The sequence below is a fragment of the Girardinichthys multiradiatus genome, chromosome 21 (genome assembly GCF_021462225.1).
Source record: "Girardinichthys multiradiatus isolate DD_20200921_A chromosome 21, DD_fGirMul_XY1, whole genome shotgun sequence".
Lineage (NCBI taxonomy): Eukaryota > Metazoa > Chordata > Actinopteri > Cyprinodontiformes > Goodeidae > Girardinichthys > Girardinichthys multiradiatus.
The window spans coordinates 11,961,931-11,978,463 of NC_061813.1; the positions used below are offsets into that span (position 1 = coordinate 11,961,931).

The window sequence follows — 16,533 nt, forward strand, 5'->3', positions numbered from 1 at the left end:
CCGTGTCAAAGTTGCAGTTACTTTTTCCACATCAGGCTATTTCGGCTCACATACGCTGCCTGTGGCGAAACTCCCAGCCGACAGTCAAGACTACGGGGAAAGAGAGCTCATCACCCTCTTTTATACACGCCAAAAATAACCAACCAATCAGACGCCAGCAAATGACAATGAAGGCAGCCAATCGAAACGGGAGGGGAATAGAAGTTATTCGTAGGAGTGCGCCGATTGGCTAACTGTGATATCATTCGCCCTCGCGTACGTTTCTCGACGCTGATTGGCTGCGGCGCGGCAGCCGGCAGGAGGCGGGGCGGCTGGGGTCCAGGTTTGAATAGGGGAAGTTTGCAGAGCGCAGTTGTCCAGCAGCCAGTCAAGTGCGCTGTTTGCAAATATTCTGAGCTGAGCGCCGCGAAGGAGAGGGGAAAAGGAAGTGGAGCACTGACGGACGGACTGCTGCTAAAAACAAGCATTCGTTTAATCGCAGAGGGGATCGCTTATTATTCCTTTCACAGACTAAATATTTAAAACGCACGTGTATAGATTGCCTTTTTTTCCTCCAGACAAACAAATTCGGGGAAGAAAAATGGATGTTTTACCGATGTGTAGTATTTTTCAAGAACTTCAAATAGTTCACGACACGGGCTATTTTTCAGCCTTACCATCCCTGGAGGAGTACTGGCAGCAGGTGATTATAACTTATTTTATCCACTCACAGCTGGTTGAGCTAAGCGGAACTGAGCAGATTTCACGCCCCAGTCAGATCACACACCCCCTCCGAGTCCAGGCGCATCAGAACTTCATATAAAAGCTCTCTGTAACGGCGGTGAACACGGCGGTGCCCGCTGTTGTTTCATTCTCAGTTTCGGTATGAAGTTCTGTTGGCACGCTGCTGCAGCGGCTCGCTTTGACAGTGACAGCTTCACACAGTTCACTTTGGCTGTGCTGCGTTCAGAATGAATGGAAGAGAGCGTCTCATTCAGCAACAGTAGCGCGTTGGTGTGTCTTTTTTTTTTTTTTTTTGTAAATATTTGAAGCTTTCTTGTTTGTTTTTAGCATTTGGGGAGCATCCTTTCGCTCCTTTTTTATGAGAAATAACCGCGGATGATGCGGGAGGAAGTGCAGTTTGAACTCCTTCACGAGATGACAGATAATCTGACGAAACCCCATGCGCTCGGTTTGACAGCGTTTTCCTGCTCCACCACACTTACCTGCGTTCACCCTGAGATTTGAATGAAGTCCACAACGTGACGCTGTGAGATGTCAATTCCTTCGCGCATGAGTAGAGACGACAGCACGGCTTGGAGATATTTAGTGGAGGTTGCAGGGGCGCTTCCAGAAAGTTTTCGATTCGGGGGGGGGGGGGGGCGGGGAGGGCATCGTGAAGTGGCAAAACAAAAACCACAATCATTTCAGAAGTTTTATTATGATGTCGTCGCTGAATGATAACTTTGATTAAATATACCACCGTATGCCAAAAATGTAAAATAAAAGCCTAACATGATCTGTCTCATTTTTAATGACAACAAAAGCATTATTATTGATTGTTAAGTTGACAACACTTGTCTGTATCATTTATTTGACGTGTTCTTTCTTTCATAGAACAAACCCTTGCTAACTTTAGTGGTAGTTTCGGGTTTATTTGCTTATTTCAAATAATTATTTGTAGAGTAATGGAGCTTGTCAACTTCAATAGTTTAGTTACCTTGAAAGGGCTGATAGGTGGCGCTGTTTTAGTTTCCAACATATGGCTTGCTAGGATTTTTTTTTTTTTTTTTTGTCTTTTGCATTCAGAAATATTTCCTTACATCATCTTGTAAATGAGGGGAAAAAGCTTTAAGTATAGCTGGGTTCGTCCAACCAGCTGACCAGCAGTGTACAGCAACATGTGGGGAAGGGGGAGTGCTATGCTACTCTATGCTACATACAAGCAGAGAAAACTCAGGTCATTTTCTCTGGGATGATTTTAAAAGAAGTGTGACCTGTACTAGTGATACAATAGAAAATGTTTTACTTCTTTAAGGCAACAACGTTATAGACATTGATACAGATGTTTAATTTTTTCTAAGTATCAGAACTTCCGCCATTTCTGGCCTTTAATTGCAAGAGCCAACAGCTTGGACTTGCATACACTTGTTTTATTTCATCTATAAAAGAAGATAATCCTGTAATTCCTTAGTTGTGTGCTGGATTTAACCCTAATGCAACTGTCAGAGATCCTGCAATACATTGTTTTCCTCTTTTATGGGTTATAGTCATTGGAGAAAAGCACTTAGAGAAAAATTGATATCTGTCAAAATTGGAATTTGGCAGGTGAGACCAGGAGAACCCTGATCGGTACATCTCCACATACAATTGAGTGAGTGAACGAGTTATTAACTAGATAATTAAAAATATATGCTCTAAATTGTAATCAATTTTAACTTTGTAACTTGGAGGAGGCAGCTGGGTGAACAGCAAGTTTTGAGGCTGCAGAAGCCTCAAAAGCATCAGCTTTTTCTTCCAGCACCATCAAATGAACGCCTACTTGCCTCGCATATGTCTTGAGTAAACTGGAAGCTGCGGTGTGTGTTTTACTGGACTTGCTGGTTGCTGAGGGGTGGATGTGATTGTATGTCAGCGGTGCGCTGGAGGACAAGCCGCTAAATGGTCCTTTGACACTGCAGGGGGAAGTTGAGCGTCTTCCTTAAAAGGACTCTAAAATTTGCTCAGTGAGTCATCCGTCGTGGAGCGCTGAAATGACAATGCACATTTGCTGCTGGAAACTTCCACTGGCTCGCTCCATGTCATGTTGGGTTTGACGATGATTTAGGGAGATAAAGATGAGGAATGGGTGTAAAACAAGATGTGCCAAATTATTTTCCCTATTAATCGTTCAGGTCTGCAGAGATATCAAACCCTCCTGCCACATCCTCACTGAAGACAAGATGTGCTTCAGGAAAGCATCCCATTGGTCCTCTAAATTGCTGTTAGAAATAATGCTCATGAATCTAATCCATACTGTTTACGTGCAAGTTCCTGAAGCTCCAAGCCTGATCCCTAAAAGTGCAGGAGTTTCTGGGATTGCCTGGTTTGCACTTCCAGCTGTAAGCCTTTAGCATTACACCACCAAAAAGCATGTTGGGGATGTGCACATGCATGATTTAAGAGGATTTCCCTCACAGAGACATTTTGCTGCAGTGAGTAAACCTCCTCTCTTCAAGGAGGCTGTTGCAATAATTTTTTTTTTCTTTGTTTTCTGGCAGACTTGCTTGGAGTTGGAGCGCTACCTTCAGAGTGAGCCCTACGTCTCCACATCCGAGTTGAAGTTCGGCGGACAGGAAGACCTCTGGAGCAAGCTGATCCTGGCCTGCGGGGACAAGGCCAAGGCAGAGTCCGACCCAAACCTGGCCCCGACCCACGAGGAGGACAATCAGGACAACCAGATTTTGGACAGCAACAGCGTGAACTCTGATGCAAGCAGTGAGGCTTCGGACAGTTTCGAGGAGCTCTCCCCCACGCACAGCTTTACCTCCAACCCCTTGGGGGCCGTCTTGGTTGGCTCCGGACCTTTTAGTCCCTCGGTCATCAGCACTCCGCCATCGTCCCCGGAGGCCACCGTTGGCAATGCCGCCACCGTAAATGGCTGGGTGGCCACGCACGCCGGGCTGAACCTGCCGGTCAAAATCAGAACCGGTGGCGGAGTTGGGGGCGCGACTGCAAAGGCTGCAGAAAAGACTGGATCCCTCTGTGGGGACACATCCCCGGATGCCCGGAGGCGGGTACACAGGTGTCACTTCAACGGGTGTCGCAAGGTTTACACGAAGAGCTCGCATCTGAAGGCACACCAGCGCACTCACACAGGTGAGTTTCAGTGGGAGCAGAGGGGGGGGGCACATGTGATCTGTGCGTAAACAGAGGAGGAGCAGGAGAGGCTGCTCCATTCAAGGAAAACCAGTTCATCTGTTTTAAACCAAAGAAAAAACCCCAGTAATTGCCGGAAGTGCTGCTAATTCAGTTCACCCCCCCCCCAGTGGCATTGTCCACCGATTGTGTAATGTAATTAAAGGTCCACATTGCATGAGGTCCTCAGCTGGAGCACTGCTAGCATTAGCTCTGCATGGCTGGATACCTAAACTGTGACCTAATCTATTTGGAATGTGACTGACGGAGCCAGTGAGTAAGCGAATGGCAGGGAGGGAGGGAGGGAGGGAGGGAGGGGGTGGCACATGGGAGATAAAAAGACTTGCAGACAGATTGAGTTTCACCATGGGAAAGGGGTGAGTGGGCAGGGGGAGCAAAGGGGCCTCTAGGTTCTGAATGGTCATTTAAATGTCTTTTCTTTTTATTTAGTAGTGTGAACATGCCTGTGTACTTGTTTATTTCTTTCCTCACTCATCTCACCCCCAATACATTCTGCTGCATAGCGATGCAGTCGGCATTCTCAGCATGCTGGAGGTTGCATCGAAATCTGAACTGAGGCACCAGGCTCTGTGGAATTTCAGTTTCGGGTGGAATGTTGGCACCTGTATTAAGTCATCCCGCCCAGCTCCCCCCTAAGGCCGGCTGATTTGAATGTATTTAAATAACAATGGCTACAGCCTTGCTGGGAGAGGAACGGGGAGAAGAATGGGGGCCGTCTGCTGTAGGGCCCCTTTAACGTCTCCTGTGTCTGCTCCACAGGTGAGAAACCGTACAGATGTTCCTGGGAAGGCTGTGAGTGGCGTTTTGCACGGAGCGATGAGTTGACCAGACACTTCAGGAAGCACACAGGGGCCAAGCCATTCAAATGCAATCACTGTGACAGGTAAGCTCATGATAAGGTTGCTGTATCTGCAGCTTTCTGCGTCATCCAGGTAGCGATGCAGATCTTTAAAGATTTAAAGCATTGCTGCATCTCAGCGAGGCAGCAAAAATAAGCTGGTACATGAACAAGACTAAGATAATAAATCTAAATCTAATGCATAGTCCAATTCTGGATTCCTGTAAACATATTTATACCCTCAACTGTTTTTCCTATTTTCTTACAATAAAACCACAAACCTCAGTATATTTCGGGGGATTTTATTGTAATGTGGAAGGAAAAAGATTGTTTTACAAGTTTTTTACACATAAATATCTGAAAAGTGTATATTTGTATTCGACCCCATTTACTCCAATACCCTTAAATAAAATCCAGTTACCTTTAGAAGTCTCCTACTTAATAAATGTTCTATGAGACTCAGAGGTTTATTTTAGAGAACAGTAGAACAAAAGGCATCATGAATATCCAGCAAAACACAGTAAATATGTGGAACAAGGTGCTCTGGTCAGATGAGACAAAAAATAAACTTTTGGCCTACATTTACATGTGTCGTGTGTGGTGGACAAGTAACACTGCGCATCGCTGTACTATGTCACGGTTTAGTGAAAGTCTGGTTTAAACCTAAGTTGGAATCTGTGGCAAGTATTAAAACATAATGTTTACACAAATGCTGCGATCACCCAGTGCACACCACAGTGAAACATGGTGGTGGCAGCATCATCCTGTGGGAATATCTGAATCTTCTTAAGAATTTGTGGCAAGCCTTGAAATTTCATGTCCAATGACTGAGCTTGAGCTATTTTACAAAGAAGACTATGTAACAATGTATCTCTCGATGTGCAGAACTGCTAGACAGACCCAAAGGACTTGCAGCAACAGGTGGTTTGCTTGTACTGGGTAAAGGAGGCTGAATACAAAGGCACATCCATACATTTCAGATCTTCAGTTGTAAAAATAAATACTGAAAACCATGTATCCTTTTCTCCACACTTCACAATTCTGCACCGCGTTACTCTTGGTCTGTCACATTAAACCCATTGAGGTTTGAGGTTGCTAGTTGACAAAATGATGAAGTTCAAAGTGAAACAGAAAGTTGACTTTCTTTCAATCTTATTCTTCTCTTAGATTTTAGTAAGTATGATCGATGCACCTTCTTAAATCACTTCCTTCATTAGTGATTGACCTCCTTCTCTGCTCTCTCTGTCCTCAGATGTTTCTCCAGATCTGACCATCTGGCTCTTCACATGAAGAGGCACGTCTAACGCAGGGCCAGCATCAACCGGGCAATGCAGCGAAGAGGAAATACTTTTCTCTCCTGTTGTTTTTTTTTCTTTTTGTTTTTGGTGGAGAGAGGGAAAAAAATCCAAACGCACGCCATCTCCCAACGGGTCTCTTGGTTGAACTGTCCCAGAGAGCAGAGGGAGAGGGGGAAGGGAGGGGGGGGGGGGGGGGGGGGGGGAGTGTTCCAGCCAAAGCATGCCGTTTTGCACCGTACTGAAATAACCCAGTGCCTCCGGGACCTCTCTTTTAGAGAAGGACGCTCTGATGGTTGTCTGTTGCAACAAAAGGACGAAATCGCGGACGTGGGGGAGAAAATGTTTTCGACTGAGGACTTAAAATGCAGAAAAGGACAAAAAATTCTAAAACACAAAAAAAAAATAGGCGAGTGAATGAATTGTATGTATGGTGCATGATGTTTTGGGGACATCTCCCGGACAGCAGATACACTGGTACTTAACAAGCCTGTCTGAGGTAAGCATGTGTGCACTGTGAATGTCTGAGATTGGCTGACTGGCCCCCCTATCCCCGTGGGGAAGAGGAAAAAGAGGAGCAGAATGAGGTGGGGGGGATTGGTGAGGGGCTGGTGCCAACGTTGCTGTGGACTGAATGAGTTTCTGTGGCAGAGGCGAGGGATACATTTCTTGTTTCCCAGGTGGCAGTGTGAGGATGAGGCCAGGTCATGCCTGCCTTGTCTGTCTGGCACCCAGACTCTGAAAATGATGCGGCGGGAAGGGGGAATTGCTTCTTCTGAAGTATGTCAGGCCTTGGGTTTGACCAGAAACAGACATGAAGCCTTCTGGTCTGTGACCCGTGGACTAAAAAACAACCCCTCCGTGAGTGACAGAAGCTTTTGATGGTTTTTCCTTTTTTTTTTCTTTTTTTTTTTTGGTGCAGCTACTAAATGTGCAATGTGTTATGTAGCCTGGTTTCTTATTTTTCTACAAGCTACAAAGCCCATTTGTAGTCCCAATTGTATAAGCTGTGTGCTTAGAGGTATAACACAACTATACTATTAACTTCAGTATCATAGACAGGTTTTGCATGGTTCTAGGGATTGTTCCGTTTCCAGTTTCCACTGTAATCAGGACTGCAAACAGTTTCAAGAAAAGTGCAGCTAAAATCGCAAACGGTTAGATGTTACAATATTGTACATAAAAGGCCTCGATGATTCCTCATTTGGGCTTTTAAGTTGAGATGCACCGATCAGATCTGACCTGCCAATTCCGATTTTAAACATTTTTGTGTTTGCTTTTTCAAAAAATATGTTTTGAATCAGAAATTGAAGAAATAAATTGTCCCCCTTTTATGCACCTAAGTGTATGTTTTCAACCATTACCTGATTTGTTTCTTTTAATTAAACAAAAAAAAGTGTCACAGTACATGCTGTTGGTTGATGCATTGTAGACGGAAAATGAAAGAAATATTACTTTTTTCCATATCTTAACAAGCCGATCACAGTTCAGAGCTGATCAGGGAAAATCAGCCTATCCCGGCATCTGACTGATTGATTGGTGCATCTCTACTTTGATGTATTTTCCTTCTAATTCCGTCTTCATTCTGGTTTTCCATCTGCCTGGAGATTTCATTGCTGTTCATATCCATCTGATGCCTCAAAAACCTAATTTTTGCATACATTTTTTTAATGTTTGTGTGCGTACACTTTCTTTCTACCTAATAATGCACTGTTGACCTTAATGGTGCCTTATGCAAGTGAAACCCACCACCCCCACGCTTGTTGTCTGGGTGATCTTTACAGGCTTGATCAAGGCTCAATTACAAAACTGTTGTGATAGTTACATTTTTCTGGTGGTTTATTGTGCTGTTGAATTCTCACAAAGTACCTACCATCAGTGGATTGCCTTAATTCTTGTTTTGTTTTTTATGAGCAGCAGTTTAGGTGTTGCTGACCACATTTAAATTAAGTTGGAACATGTATATAAGACAATTCTGTACGTTAAAAGCACTTAAGTTCATTTATTAAAGGTGTCACCTACTGTGTAGTATGTACTCGAGTCCATCTCACACAGCACAAAGTTACAAAGTGACTAACACAAAACAAAACAAAAAAGAAATACCACAGTGCTGCTCCATTTTCACTGTGTCCCCTGTGAGATGATGCTAATGGTATGACAATGAGAAAACATACCATGGTGTCATTGTATTAACAAATATTTCAAACAAAAAAGTATTGCAAACCAACTTTGTCTGTCCTGTAAACGGGGATATAAAGTGTAGAAGCAACAGTCAGTGCTCAGCAACAGCTGGGGGAGGGGGGAGTGCATTGCCATTTTCCTCCCTAAAGGAAAATCTTAGCGTTTTTAAAACTGTAATGTACCTTGATCCTGGTAGCCGGTTTATGGCTAGTCCCCACCATCGCCCCCCTTCTCCAGCCCCCTTCCCCTGTCCCTGCATCCCTGCAAGTGGGACTGAAGAAAAAGCTAAAGATTTATTGTAATTAACAGGCTGCAGTCGGACAGGCCTCGCCTTGTACTGCCTCTCTGTAATGAATTGCTAAAGGCTTTGTTGGCATGGAATCTGTCACAGACTGCTGACTGTGTAGGTTGGTTATTGACCTGTCTGGAGCACGTTGTTTTAGCCAAGCTGCAACAGTAATATGGAAACCACAGCAGTGAGCAAGAGAAGGGGTGACTGGGTCCACGTCAAGCCCTCAACGTGCACAAGGAAATTAGGCAAGCGGAAAAACATTATTAAAGATTAAGGGGGGGGATGCTGAAGCAAAAGGTCTGAAAAAAATGGCAGGGATTTTAATTATTAATGCTTCAGGATGAAACGATCTGTCCCTCTCACCCCAGGTCGGCGACCTCAATGTAGGAATCCAATGTTGCAGCAAGTTGCAAACCGCGGCACGCTCTGGACGTATGGATTTCAGATTTCTCGGGCGCAGGAGACGGGATGAGTCCAAACTTAAAACTGCTTGCTGCAGTAGATTTGGGAGTTGCTGCTGATGCCTCTTGTGGGCAAAGAGCTGCAGCAGCATCCGTTCTGTGCAAACAGCAGCCTATACTGTTCAAGTGACAATTGAGCCTTGATTTAGCATCTTGTATATATTTTTTTCATTTTGCTCGCATCTAATTACACTTCATCATCTCTTCCATCCCACTCACCCAGCTCTTCTATCTCACACAGAAAACACATACTCTCTCTCTCGTTCACACACACACAGCTCTTTGTTCTGAACTGAATCTTTGTATAAAAAACTGAAAAAGACTTTTGTAAAATTGTTATGTTTATGCTTTATGAAATTTTTATTTGAAATTGTTTTGCAAAATTGTTATATTTCTGTATGAATGTATTTTTTATTGGAATAATAAGAAATTCTTATCTGACTTTGGCTTGATTCCTTTGTTTCATCTGTTAAATCTCCTCAGTTGGGCTTTTATTACTGTAAGTGCTTGTTTTGCACAGTTTGAGGGAAATGGCTGCCTTGCATCCTGCTCTGCAGTACTCAGGCTAGATTAGATACAATGAAATAGTGCCTTGCAAAAATCGTCATATCCTTTTACTTTTTCTATTTTTTCGCCTATACAACTGCAAATGCTCAAGTGTTTTATTGTCATTTTATGCACGAGACCAACACAGAGTTAATATCTGTGAAATTGAAGGAAACTGATATCTGGCCTCCTGCAATAAGTTGTAGATCCACCTTTTGTTACAAATCTTTTAGGGTACTAGCTTTGCACATCCAGAGTCTGATACTGTATCTTTGCAAAATAATTCAAGCTCAATCAGATCAAAAGGAAAGCATCTGTAAACATCAGTGTTTGAGCCTTACCACAGATTCTCGGTTGGCTTTAGATTTAGACTCGAGCATGCTAACATGTGACCTAAGATGTGACCTGAGATATTCCACAGCAGCTCTGGCTGTATGTTTAGGCTCATTGCCCTCATGGAAGATGATCCTCCATCCCAGTTTGGTTGCCTCTAACAGGTTTTCTTCCAGGATTGCCCTGTTCAGCTCCACCAATCTTCCCATCAATTCTGACCAACATCCCTGTCACTGTTTTAAAGAAGCACTCACACAGCATGATGCCACCTTCACCATGTTTCACAATGGCGATGGTGTATTCAGGCTGATGTGCAGTGTGTATTTTCAACCCTACATAGCCTTTTGCATGTAGGCCACACATGTAAATTTAAGTCTCCTCTGAACAGAACACTATTTTAACACGTGCTGTCTCCTTTCATGGATTGCTGTAAATTACAAACATGTTATTTTAAGGTTTTCTCCTTGTCTACCTTTTGTAAAAGCCAGAATTGTGGAGTGAAGGACTTACAATGTCCTGTCCTTCCCAAAGTGTGGATCTCCACAGCTCCTCCAGAGTTACCATGGCCCTCTTAGCTCGTTCTTCAGTTACTGCTGTTATTGTGGGAACTATCTGTTTAGGTTGATGCCCATGTCTTGGTATGTTGGCACTTGTGCCATAGTGTTTCCATTTTCAGATGATGGATTGAACAGAACTCTGTGAGATGTTCAAAGCTTGAGATAAGGTTTTCTAACCAAATGCTGCTTTAAGCTTCTCCACAATTTTATACCTGACCTGTCTGATGTGTTCTTTAGTGTTAAAGATGTTCACTAATATTCTCTAAGAAATCGCTTACACCTTCACAGAACCCTTGGATTAATGTTGAGATGAAATTGCATACAGTTGGACTGTACTTTATAAAGGACTTGATCACAGTTTCATTTAAGGGTATCTGACTCAAAGGAATACATATGTGTTAAATGTGTTGTAAAAAAATTGATTCAGCTGAGGTTGCCCTTCCAATTAAAAGAAAACTAAATAAAAACGTGTTTAGAATGACTAAACTAAGACAAAAACATGTTCAATAATGAATACAAATTAGATGGCAGTTTTAGAGGTAGACAAAATCTAATCAGATTTATTTGTAGACAGATGGATTGATAGGACAAGTTGGAAAACTAGCCAGTGAGATTAAATCTAAAGTTGTTTCATATAAAAAGTAAGTCTCTGTCCATTCAATCCTCGGACAAATATTTCAGCTAATATTTTCCCTAAAGATGTAAGAGGCTCTAAAAAATAAATTCCTGCATAACGTCATGTTTTACTTGACTAAAACATAAATGACTACAGATCACTGAATTGTGACTAAAAACAGAATATAATATGCTTTTGAAAAAACACGAATGCATGCTACTCTTTTCAGATATTTATTAGTAAAAAGAAAAAATTTAAAAGCAATGTATTAACCTACACAAAGTAAAGTTTTTTTTTCAGTATTTTGTGTTGGTCTACACTATAATGTCATAAAATTACATTGAAGTTTTTTGTTTGTTATGTGACAAAATGTGAAACGGTTCGAAGGGCTGCTAATTGTTTAGCAAGCAAGCCTAATCATATTTAATTTTCTTGACTGACTGAACTTTGGCACCCCCACCCCCACCCCTCCACCCCAGAAAAGTTTCCTCAGCACAATATTTTGCTGCAGCGGCTTTAACGTAAAAAAAACAAAAAACGTCTGACTGCTCATTTCTTCAAGTAATCTAGCGCTAATCAAAGCAGCATAAATAATTTATCCCCATCTCTCAGCGCCCATGGCATTTTAATTCGAGAGCCGCCTTTATACATTTGTTAGCTAATTACTCTACTTGATGGGGATAATGATACAAAACAACCGTTGATAAACCAAAGAGGCTGCTTTTAGATCCTAACTAACATCAGTATTAGGTGAAGGGAAAAAAAACATGTTTTTTACTTCTCTGCTGTTTGCCACTGACCTCGCATGGGCAGGCAACGTATTAGCACCTCTGACTTCCAGTGAAAGCCCTGTGGTTTTCTAAACGAAGCTTTTCCTCCAGTTGGTAATTACGCCTCCCTGCTTAAGTGTTGAAGAGTTGTTGTTTGGCCTGGAACGCCGCAGCTCCTTGATCTTCCCAAACTGCTGCCTCGCTTAATTTGTCAATATCACATCTAATGCATTGGCTAAAGAGCAGCCGATCAAAGGCGAACCAAAATGAGCTGCTCAAGCTGCTTATAAAAAACCTGTCTCTCTTATGCTTGTTTTCAAACTCTTTACCCAAAACTTGACTTGTGTCCTTCACCAGGCCTGACCCAAGCTTGTATGGGGTTGTATTAGCCTTCTCTTACAGTTAATGGGAGGTGACTGTGTCAACATGCTCAAACTGTCAAACTATGAAGAATAATCAATACATTGACCAATAATTTTAAACCCGAAACAAGTTTTAATTTTTTTACGAAATAGAAGCCATTCTGAAACTAAATTCAACAAAATGCTCATTCTCAATAAACAAACATGGTATACAACGAAACAAGGACTTCAATTTTCTGTTTTCAAAAACAGAAGAATCACATTTACAAACTGTGTTTTGAAGAATATAATTAGTACAGACTACTCTAGTCCAGGCTTTCTTCTCTATTTCTATTGTGGTCCTGTTGAGAAAACCAAAAAGCATTGAGATTCTAGTTTTATTAAATCCCCCATTCAGTGTAGAATAAGCCAGTTCAGGTTTGGTCAGCCTAAGTTTTTTAGATCTTGAGCTATCTTGAGTGATCAAATATAGTCCAGACATTAAAATCATTAAAACACTCTGAAATAGTCTTTTAGTTTCACAGGAGAAGCTATGAAGCAGATGTCAACTTCAATGTTGTAATGAACTAAAATGACCTACATTTTTCCATTTTGGTTTTATAGATTCCACTGTGGAAGGTAATGAGAATACATCTAAAATGAAAGTAAATAAAAACATATAATAAATTTTGTAGTATTTCATGAAAAAGTCTAAATGTCCAAGAGAATTTACAGTAACAATATATTTGCTTTTTTAAAGTAAGTGTTTGTGACCGTTTCAGAGAATATAAAAATTGATTTGCTTTTAAGGAACAGACAAATTTAGGAATATACCAGGAACTTACAGTTAAAGTCCAGAATTGACCATTTTCCTAGTAACTGGAGTGTTTTGTGAATATTTTGGGTGATAAACTATAAAAAAAATGAATTACTCTTAACTAATAGGCTTATTTATAGATTAACAAAGGATCCAATGTAAAATTCAGGAAAATGGTGAAATAGGAAGCCAAACGTAAACTACGTAGTGGTGTCATCATTATTTTCACAGTGCCTACAAAACGTTAGTGTCTTTGTCTGTCTCTGTTAATGTTCTCTTTAGTCAGCAAGCCCAACGTCTTTATTAGCCGACTCCATCAACGTCTTAAGAACTACTTCCTTTTATACTTCAAAATAAGAGTGCCAAACATACAGGGCTCCAGGCTTAAATCACTCACATTTACATCCAAGAATCCTAATTGTAGCATACATGTAATTCACCAGACAGTCACATAGTAACTAGAGAGCACTTCGCAAAACAGACTTCACTTTCACAGCAAATGTAATGGCATTTCGATATTGTGAGAGCTGATGTTCTATGTAAAAAAAAAAAGGCCAGCATTCTTAGGGTCCACGCTGATCGTATTGGGGGCCTTTGTTTGCTAATACCTCCAGCCGGCTCTGCTCACTATACAAGTAAAACATCCACTGAAGTGGTCCGTCTTGGATAAAGTTTCTCATAAATCTGGCGCTAAGATAGCATTCTTCCTTTGATGTATCCAGTACTCCCATCCAGCCTAAGCGTTCCCACATTGCTATTGTAACACAGACTCAACCCCAAAGGATTGCTGGGAACAATCCATCATTTGTAGATGTCACACATCTCATCTTAACCTCTCATGGGGGCTGCGGAGCTGAGCTCCATGACAATGTGAGGGCTTGGAAATATGCTTTTGTCATGAGATAACATAATGTGTGAGCATCAGCCGAAAGTAATTGCTGTTTGTAGTTTTTAGTTTTCACTCCAGAGCACTGATTTTACAACTAAGAGTAATTTTTTCAAGAATGCATGTTTAAAAACCCCAAAGCATTAACCACAGGGGACACGTCTCTGCAGAGAAACAGCCCAAAGTTGATACTTGAAAGAACTGTGCAAAATTCATTAGGGTGGGCTGAACCATATGTTTCAAAAGCTATGCCCTCCCCAGGGTTATTAAGTATTTCTCTAAACCCTGTTCTCAGCTTGGTAAATCACCCCATCTACTAGGTGCTTCAATAATATGGCTATATTTGTATCCTAATTTAATCCTTAAAATCTGAATTTATCTTTTGGTACACAACTAGATTTGTGAAACAAAAAAGGCTGAAGTTGTACATTTACGAGGCTACTTTTGTTTCTGCATGTTCTCCTACAAAGTGTGAACTCACACAAAATGCATTAGAAAGATTATAAAAGCCAAAAAAATAACTCATCACAAGACCACTTATGACAATTATAGAAAATAGAATTACTGAAAACTAAAACTATCCTTCCAATCAGTGAATAAATATTTGCGCTAACAGACTAACATTTGTTCATTATTCTTTTTATACAGTCTTGGTTATAACTTCCCAATAATTTTAGTACTCTAAGCTAAAAAACCATGGTTTAAAGCAGATTTTGTGCCGCTTCTTTTTCAGTCTTAGCCTGTGCTGATATCTGAGTATAGTAGAGCCCTGTCACAGTGCAGCCTTAAAATGACTTCTGTGGTAATAAGCCATAAGATAAATACACCAACTAAAACATGATCTTGAAAATTATTGTCTCACAAGGGGACATTTGCATTACATAAATTACACATTGCACTGTACATAGCAAACAATAGCAAACAATAATACCATCAGTAAAAAATATGTCCCAGAATACGCACAATTCAGAGCATGTCACCGAAAACAGCTTATTTTCAGTTTCACCAGCAATGTAGGGTAACCGAGATGGATGGAGACTCAAAAATTCTAATTTCTTTCCTGTTCAGTGAATTCACCATAACTGTAAGACATCAACGCTCTTCAGTGTGGAAGTTGTTTCCGCAAGAAGAAAACTCGAAGTGGGCTTTTTCATTGATCAATGAGGACACGGTTTAAAAAAGAAAAAAGGAATTTGGAGAAAGAGCCGTTCATTTGTGCCTTACTGTTTTTGGTATCAAAAAGTAGCTGGCTCAGTTTGGCAATTCGTACCCATCTTGGAGAAGTTTCATTGGAGTACAAGAACTGACCTGGCGCTGATTTCAGTAGATTACTGGAAGACCGAACACATTACAGCAAATTGGTTCTGTTTTATCCTTCTGAGTTTTCATCCATTTAGGAAAGTTAGCACCTTTATGAAAATTTCACAGTTGTGATAAGGCTCTATATTTTCTAAGGAGTAGACACAGAGGCTAATATTTACCATGAGCATTGCTAACGTCGTTAATCACTACCATAGGATTTTAAAAATGGTATAAAATATCACTTCATAATCATTTTGTCCCTGTTTTAACATAATAAAACCCTGTTTACAGCAACTGCTCTCTCACGCAGCATGAGGTCATCACTGCTTCTGATCCCAAGAATTATTGACAAAATATGGCTAAAATTCTCTGATCAGTGAATTTCTATCCAAGAGACTAGGTGACATGTTTTCTTGTCAGCACATCTGCACTTCTATTTTTTCTAGCTTTCAAAATTGTGCAACTGAGGTTTTATTTTAGTAAAAATCTTGGGTTCTTCATTTCACAATAAATAAAATTAACATATTACATGTCAACAGAAATGGTAAGAAACACTAGAGATATTTGGCAGAACATCAGCTCTCAGCAGCAACTGAGGAATAACATATTACAGTATGTAAATATGTGGATTTAGAGGTCTTGCATGTACTTTACAGAGCTGCTAACCTTGCTAACAGAACATGTTTGTCAGAATCATTCCAGAGTGTTGTTAGGTCCTTGCCTCTTGTATCAGTGTATTCCAATGAATGTGACTATCTTTAACAACATAATTGCAATGGGATTACTATTTTATCGTTTTCTTTCAAACGGAAGGCCTTCCAATTGTGGATTGTAAAATAAATCATTATCCAAAATTGCTGTGAAATAACAGACGTGCTTGCAGGAATGAAAGATTTCCTTGTCTCAGTCTCGTATACACACACACACACACACACACACACACACACCCACACCCACACACATGAAAATGGACTGCAATGGAGGCACAGAGTGAGTTAAATGAGGGGAAATAATAAGGAAAGAGGAGGTTATCAGGCTCTGAGCCTGCTTCATTCAGCTGGCCAGACTGCAAGTCATCACATATGCAGACTTTACTCCAGAGTCAGGGCTTTCTCTCCCTCCCCTTCTGTTAATGGACTCTATTAGGATTTGGCTTGTAGAGGGAATAGGACTAAAATCCAAGGTCAGTGACCCTCCTTCGTGTTTTTGGCTCCGAAAAGTCAGTTGCCAACACTTTGCCATTATCATGATCATCACCTGCCCTGGTGATATCTGCCTTGCTTACACCATCATTCTCATTACAGTCTTCACTGTCATTCATGTCTGAAAAACCTCATCTTTATGCTTTTGTTCCATTTCCAGTCCAATACTAATCCCCCTCCTTAGATCGCCTCCTCCTTA

General features: G+C 41.1%; 1 protein-coding gene across 1 annotated transcript; it reads left to right on the plus strand.

Moving 5' to 3' along the window:
- Positions 1 to 344: 344 nt before the first annotated feature.
- klf6a (Kruppel-like factor 6a) lies at positions 345 to 9,405 on the plus strand. Its single transcript, XM_047349915.1, has 4 exons — positions 345 to 682; positions 3,240 to 3,837; positions 4,657 to 4,780; positions 5,988 to 9,405. The coding sequence occupies exons 1-4, from the start codon at positions 581 to 583 to the stop codon at positions 6,037 to 6,039; spliced, it is 876 nt and encodes a 291-aa protein (XP_047205871.1). The 5' UTR covers positions 345 to 580; the 3' UTR covers positions 6,040 to 9,405.
- The last annotated feature ends 7,128 nt before the right edge of the window (positions 9,406 to 16,533 follow it).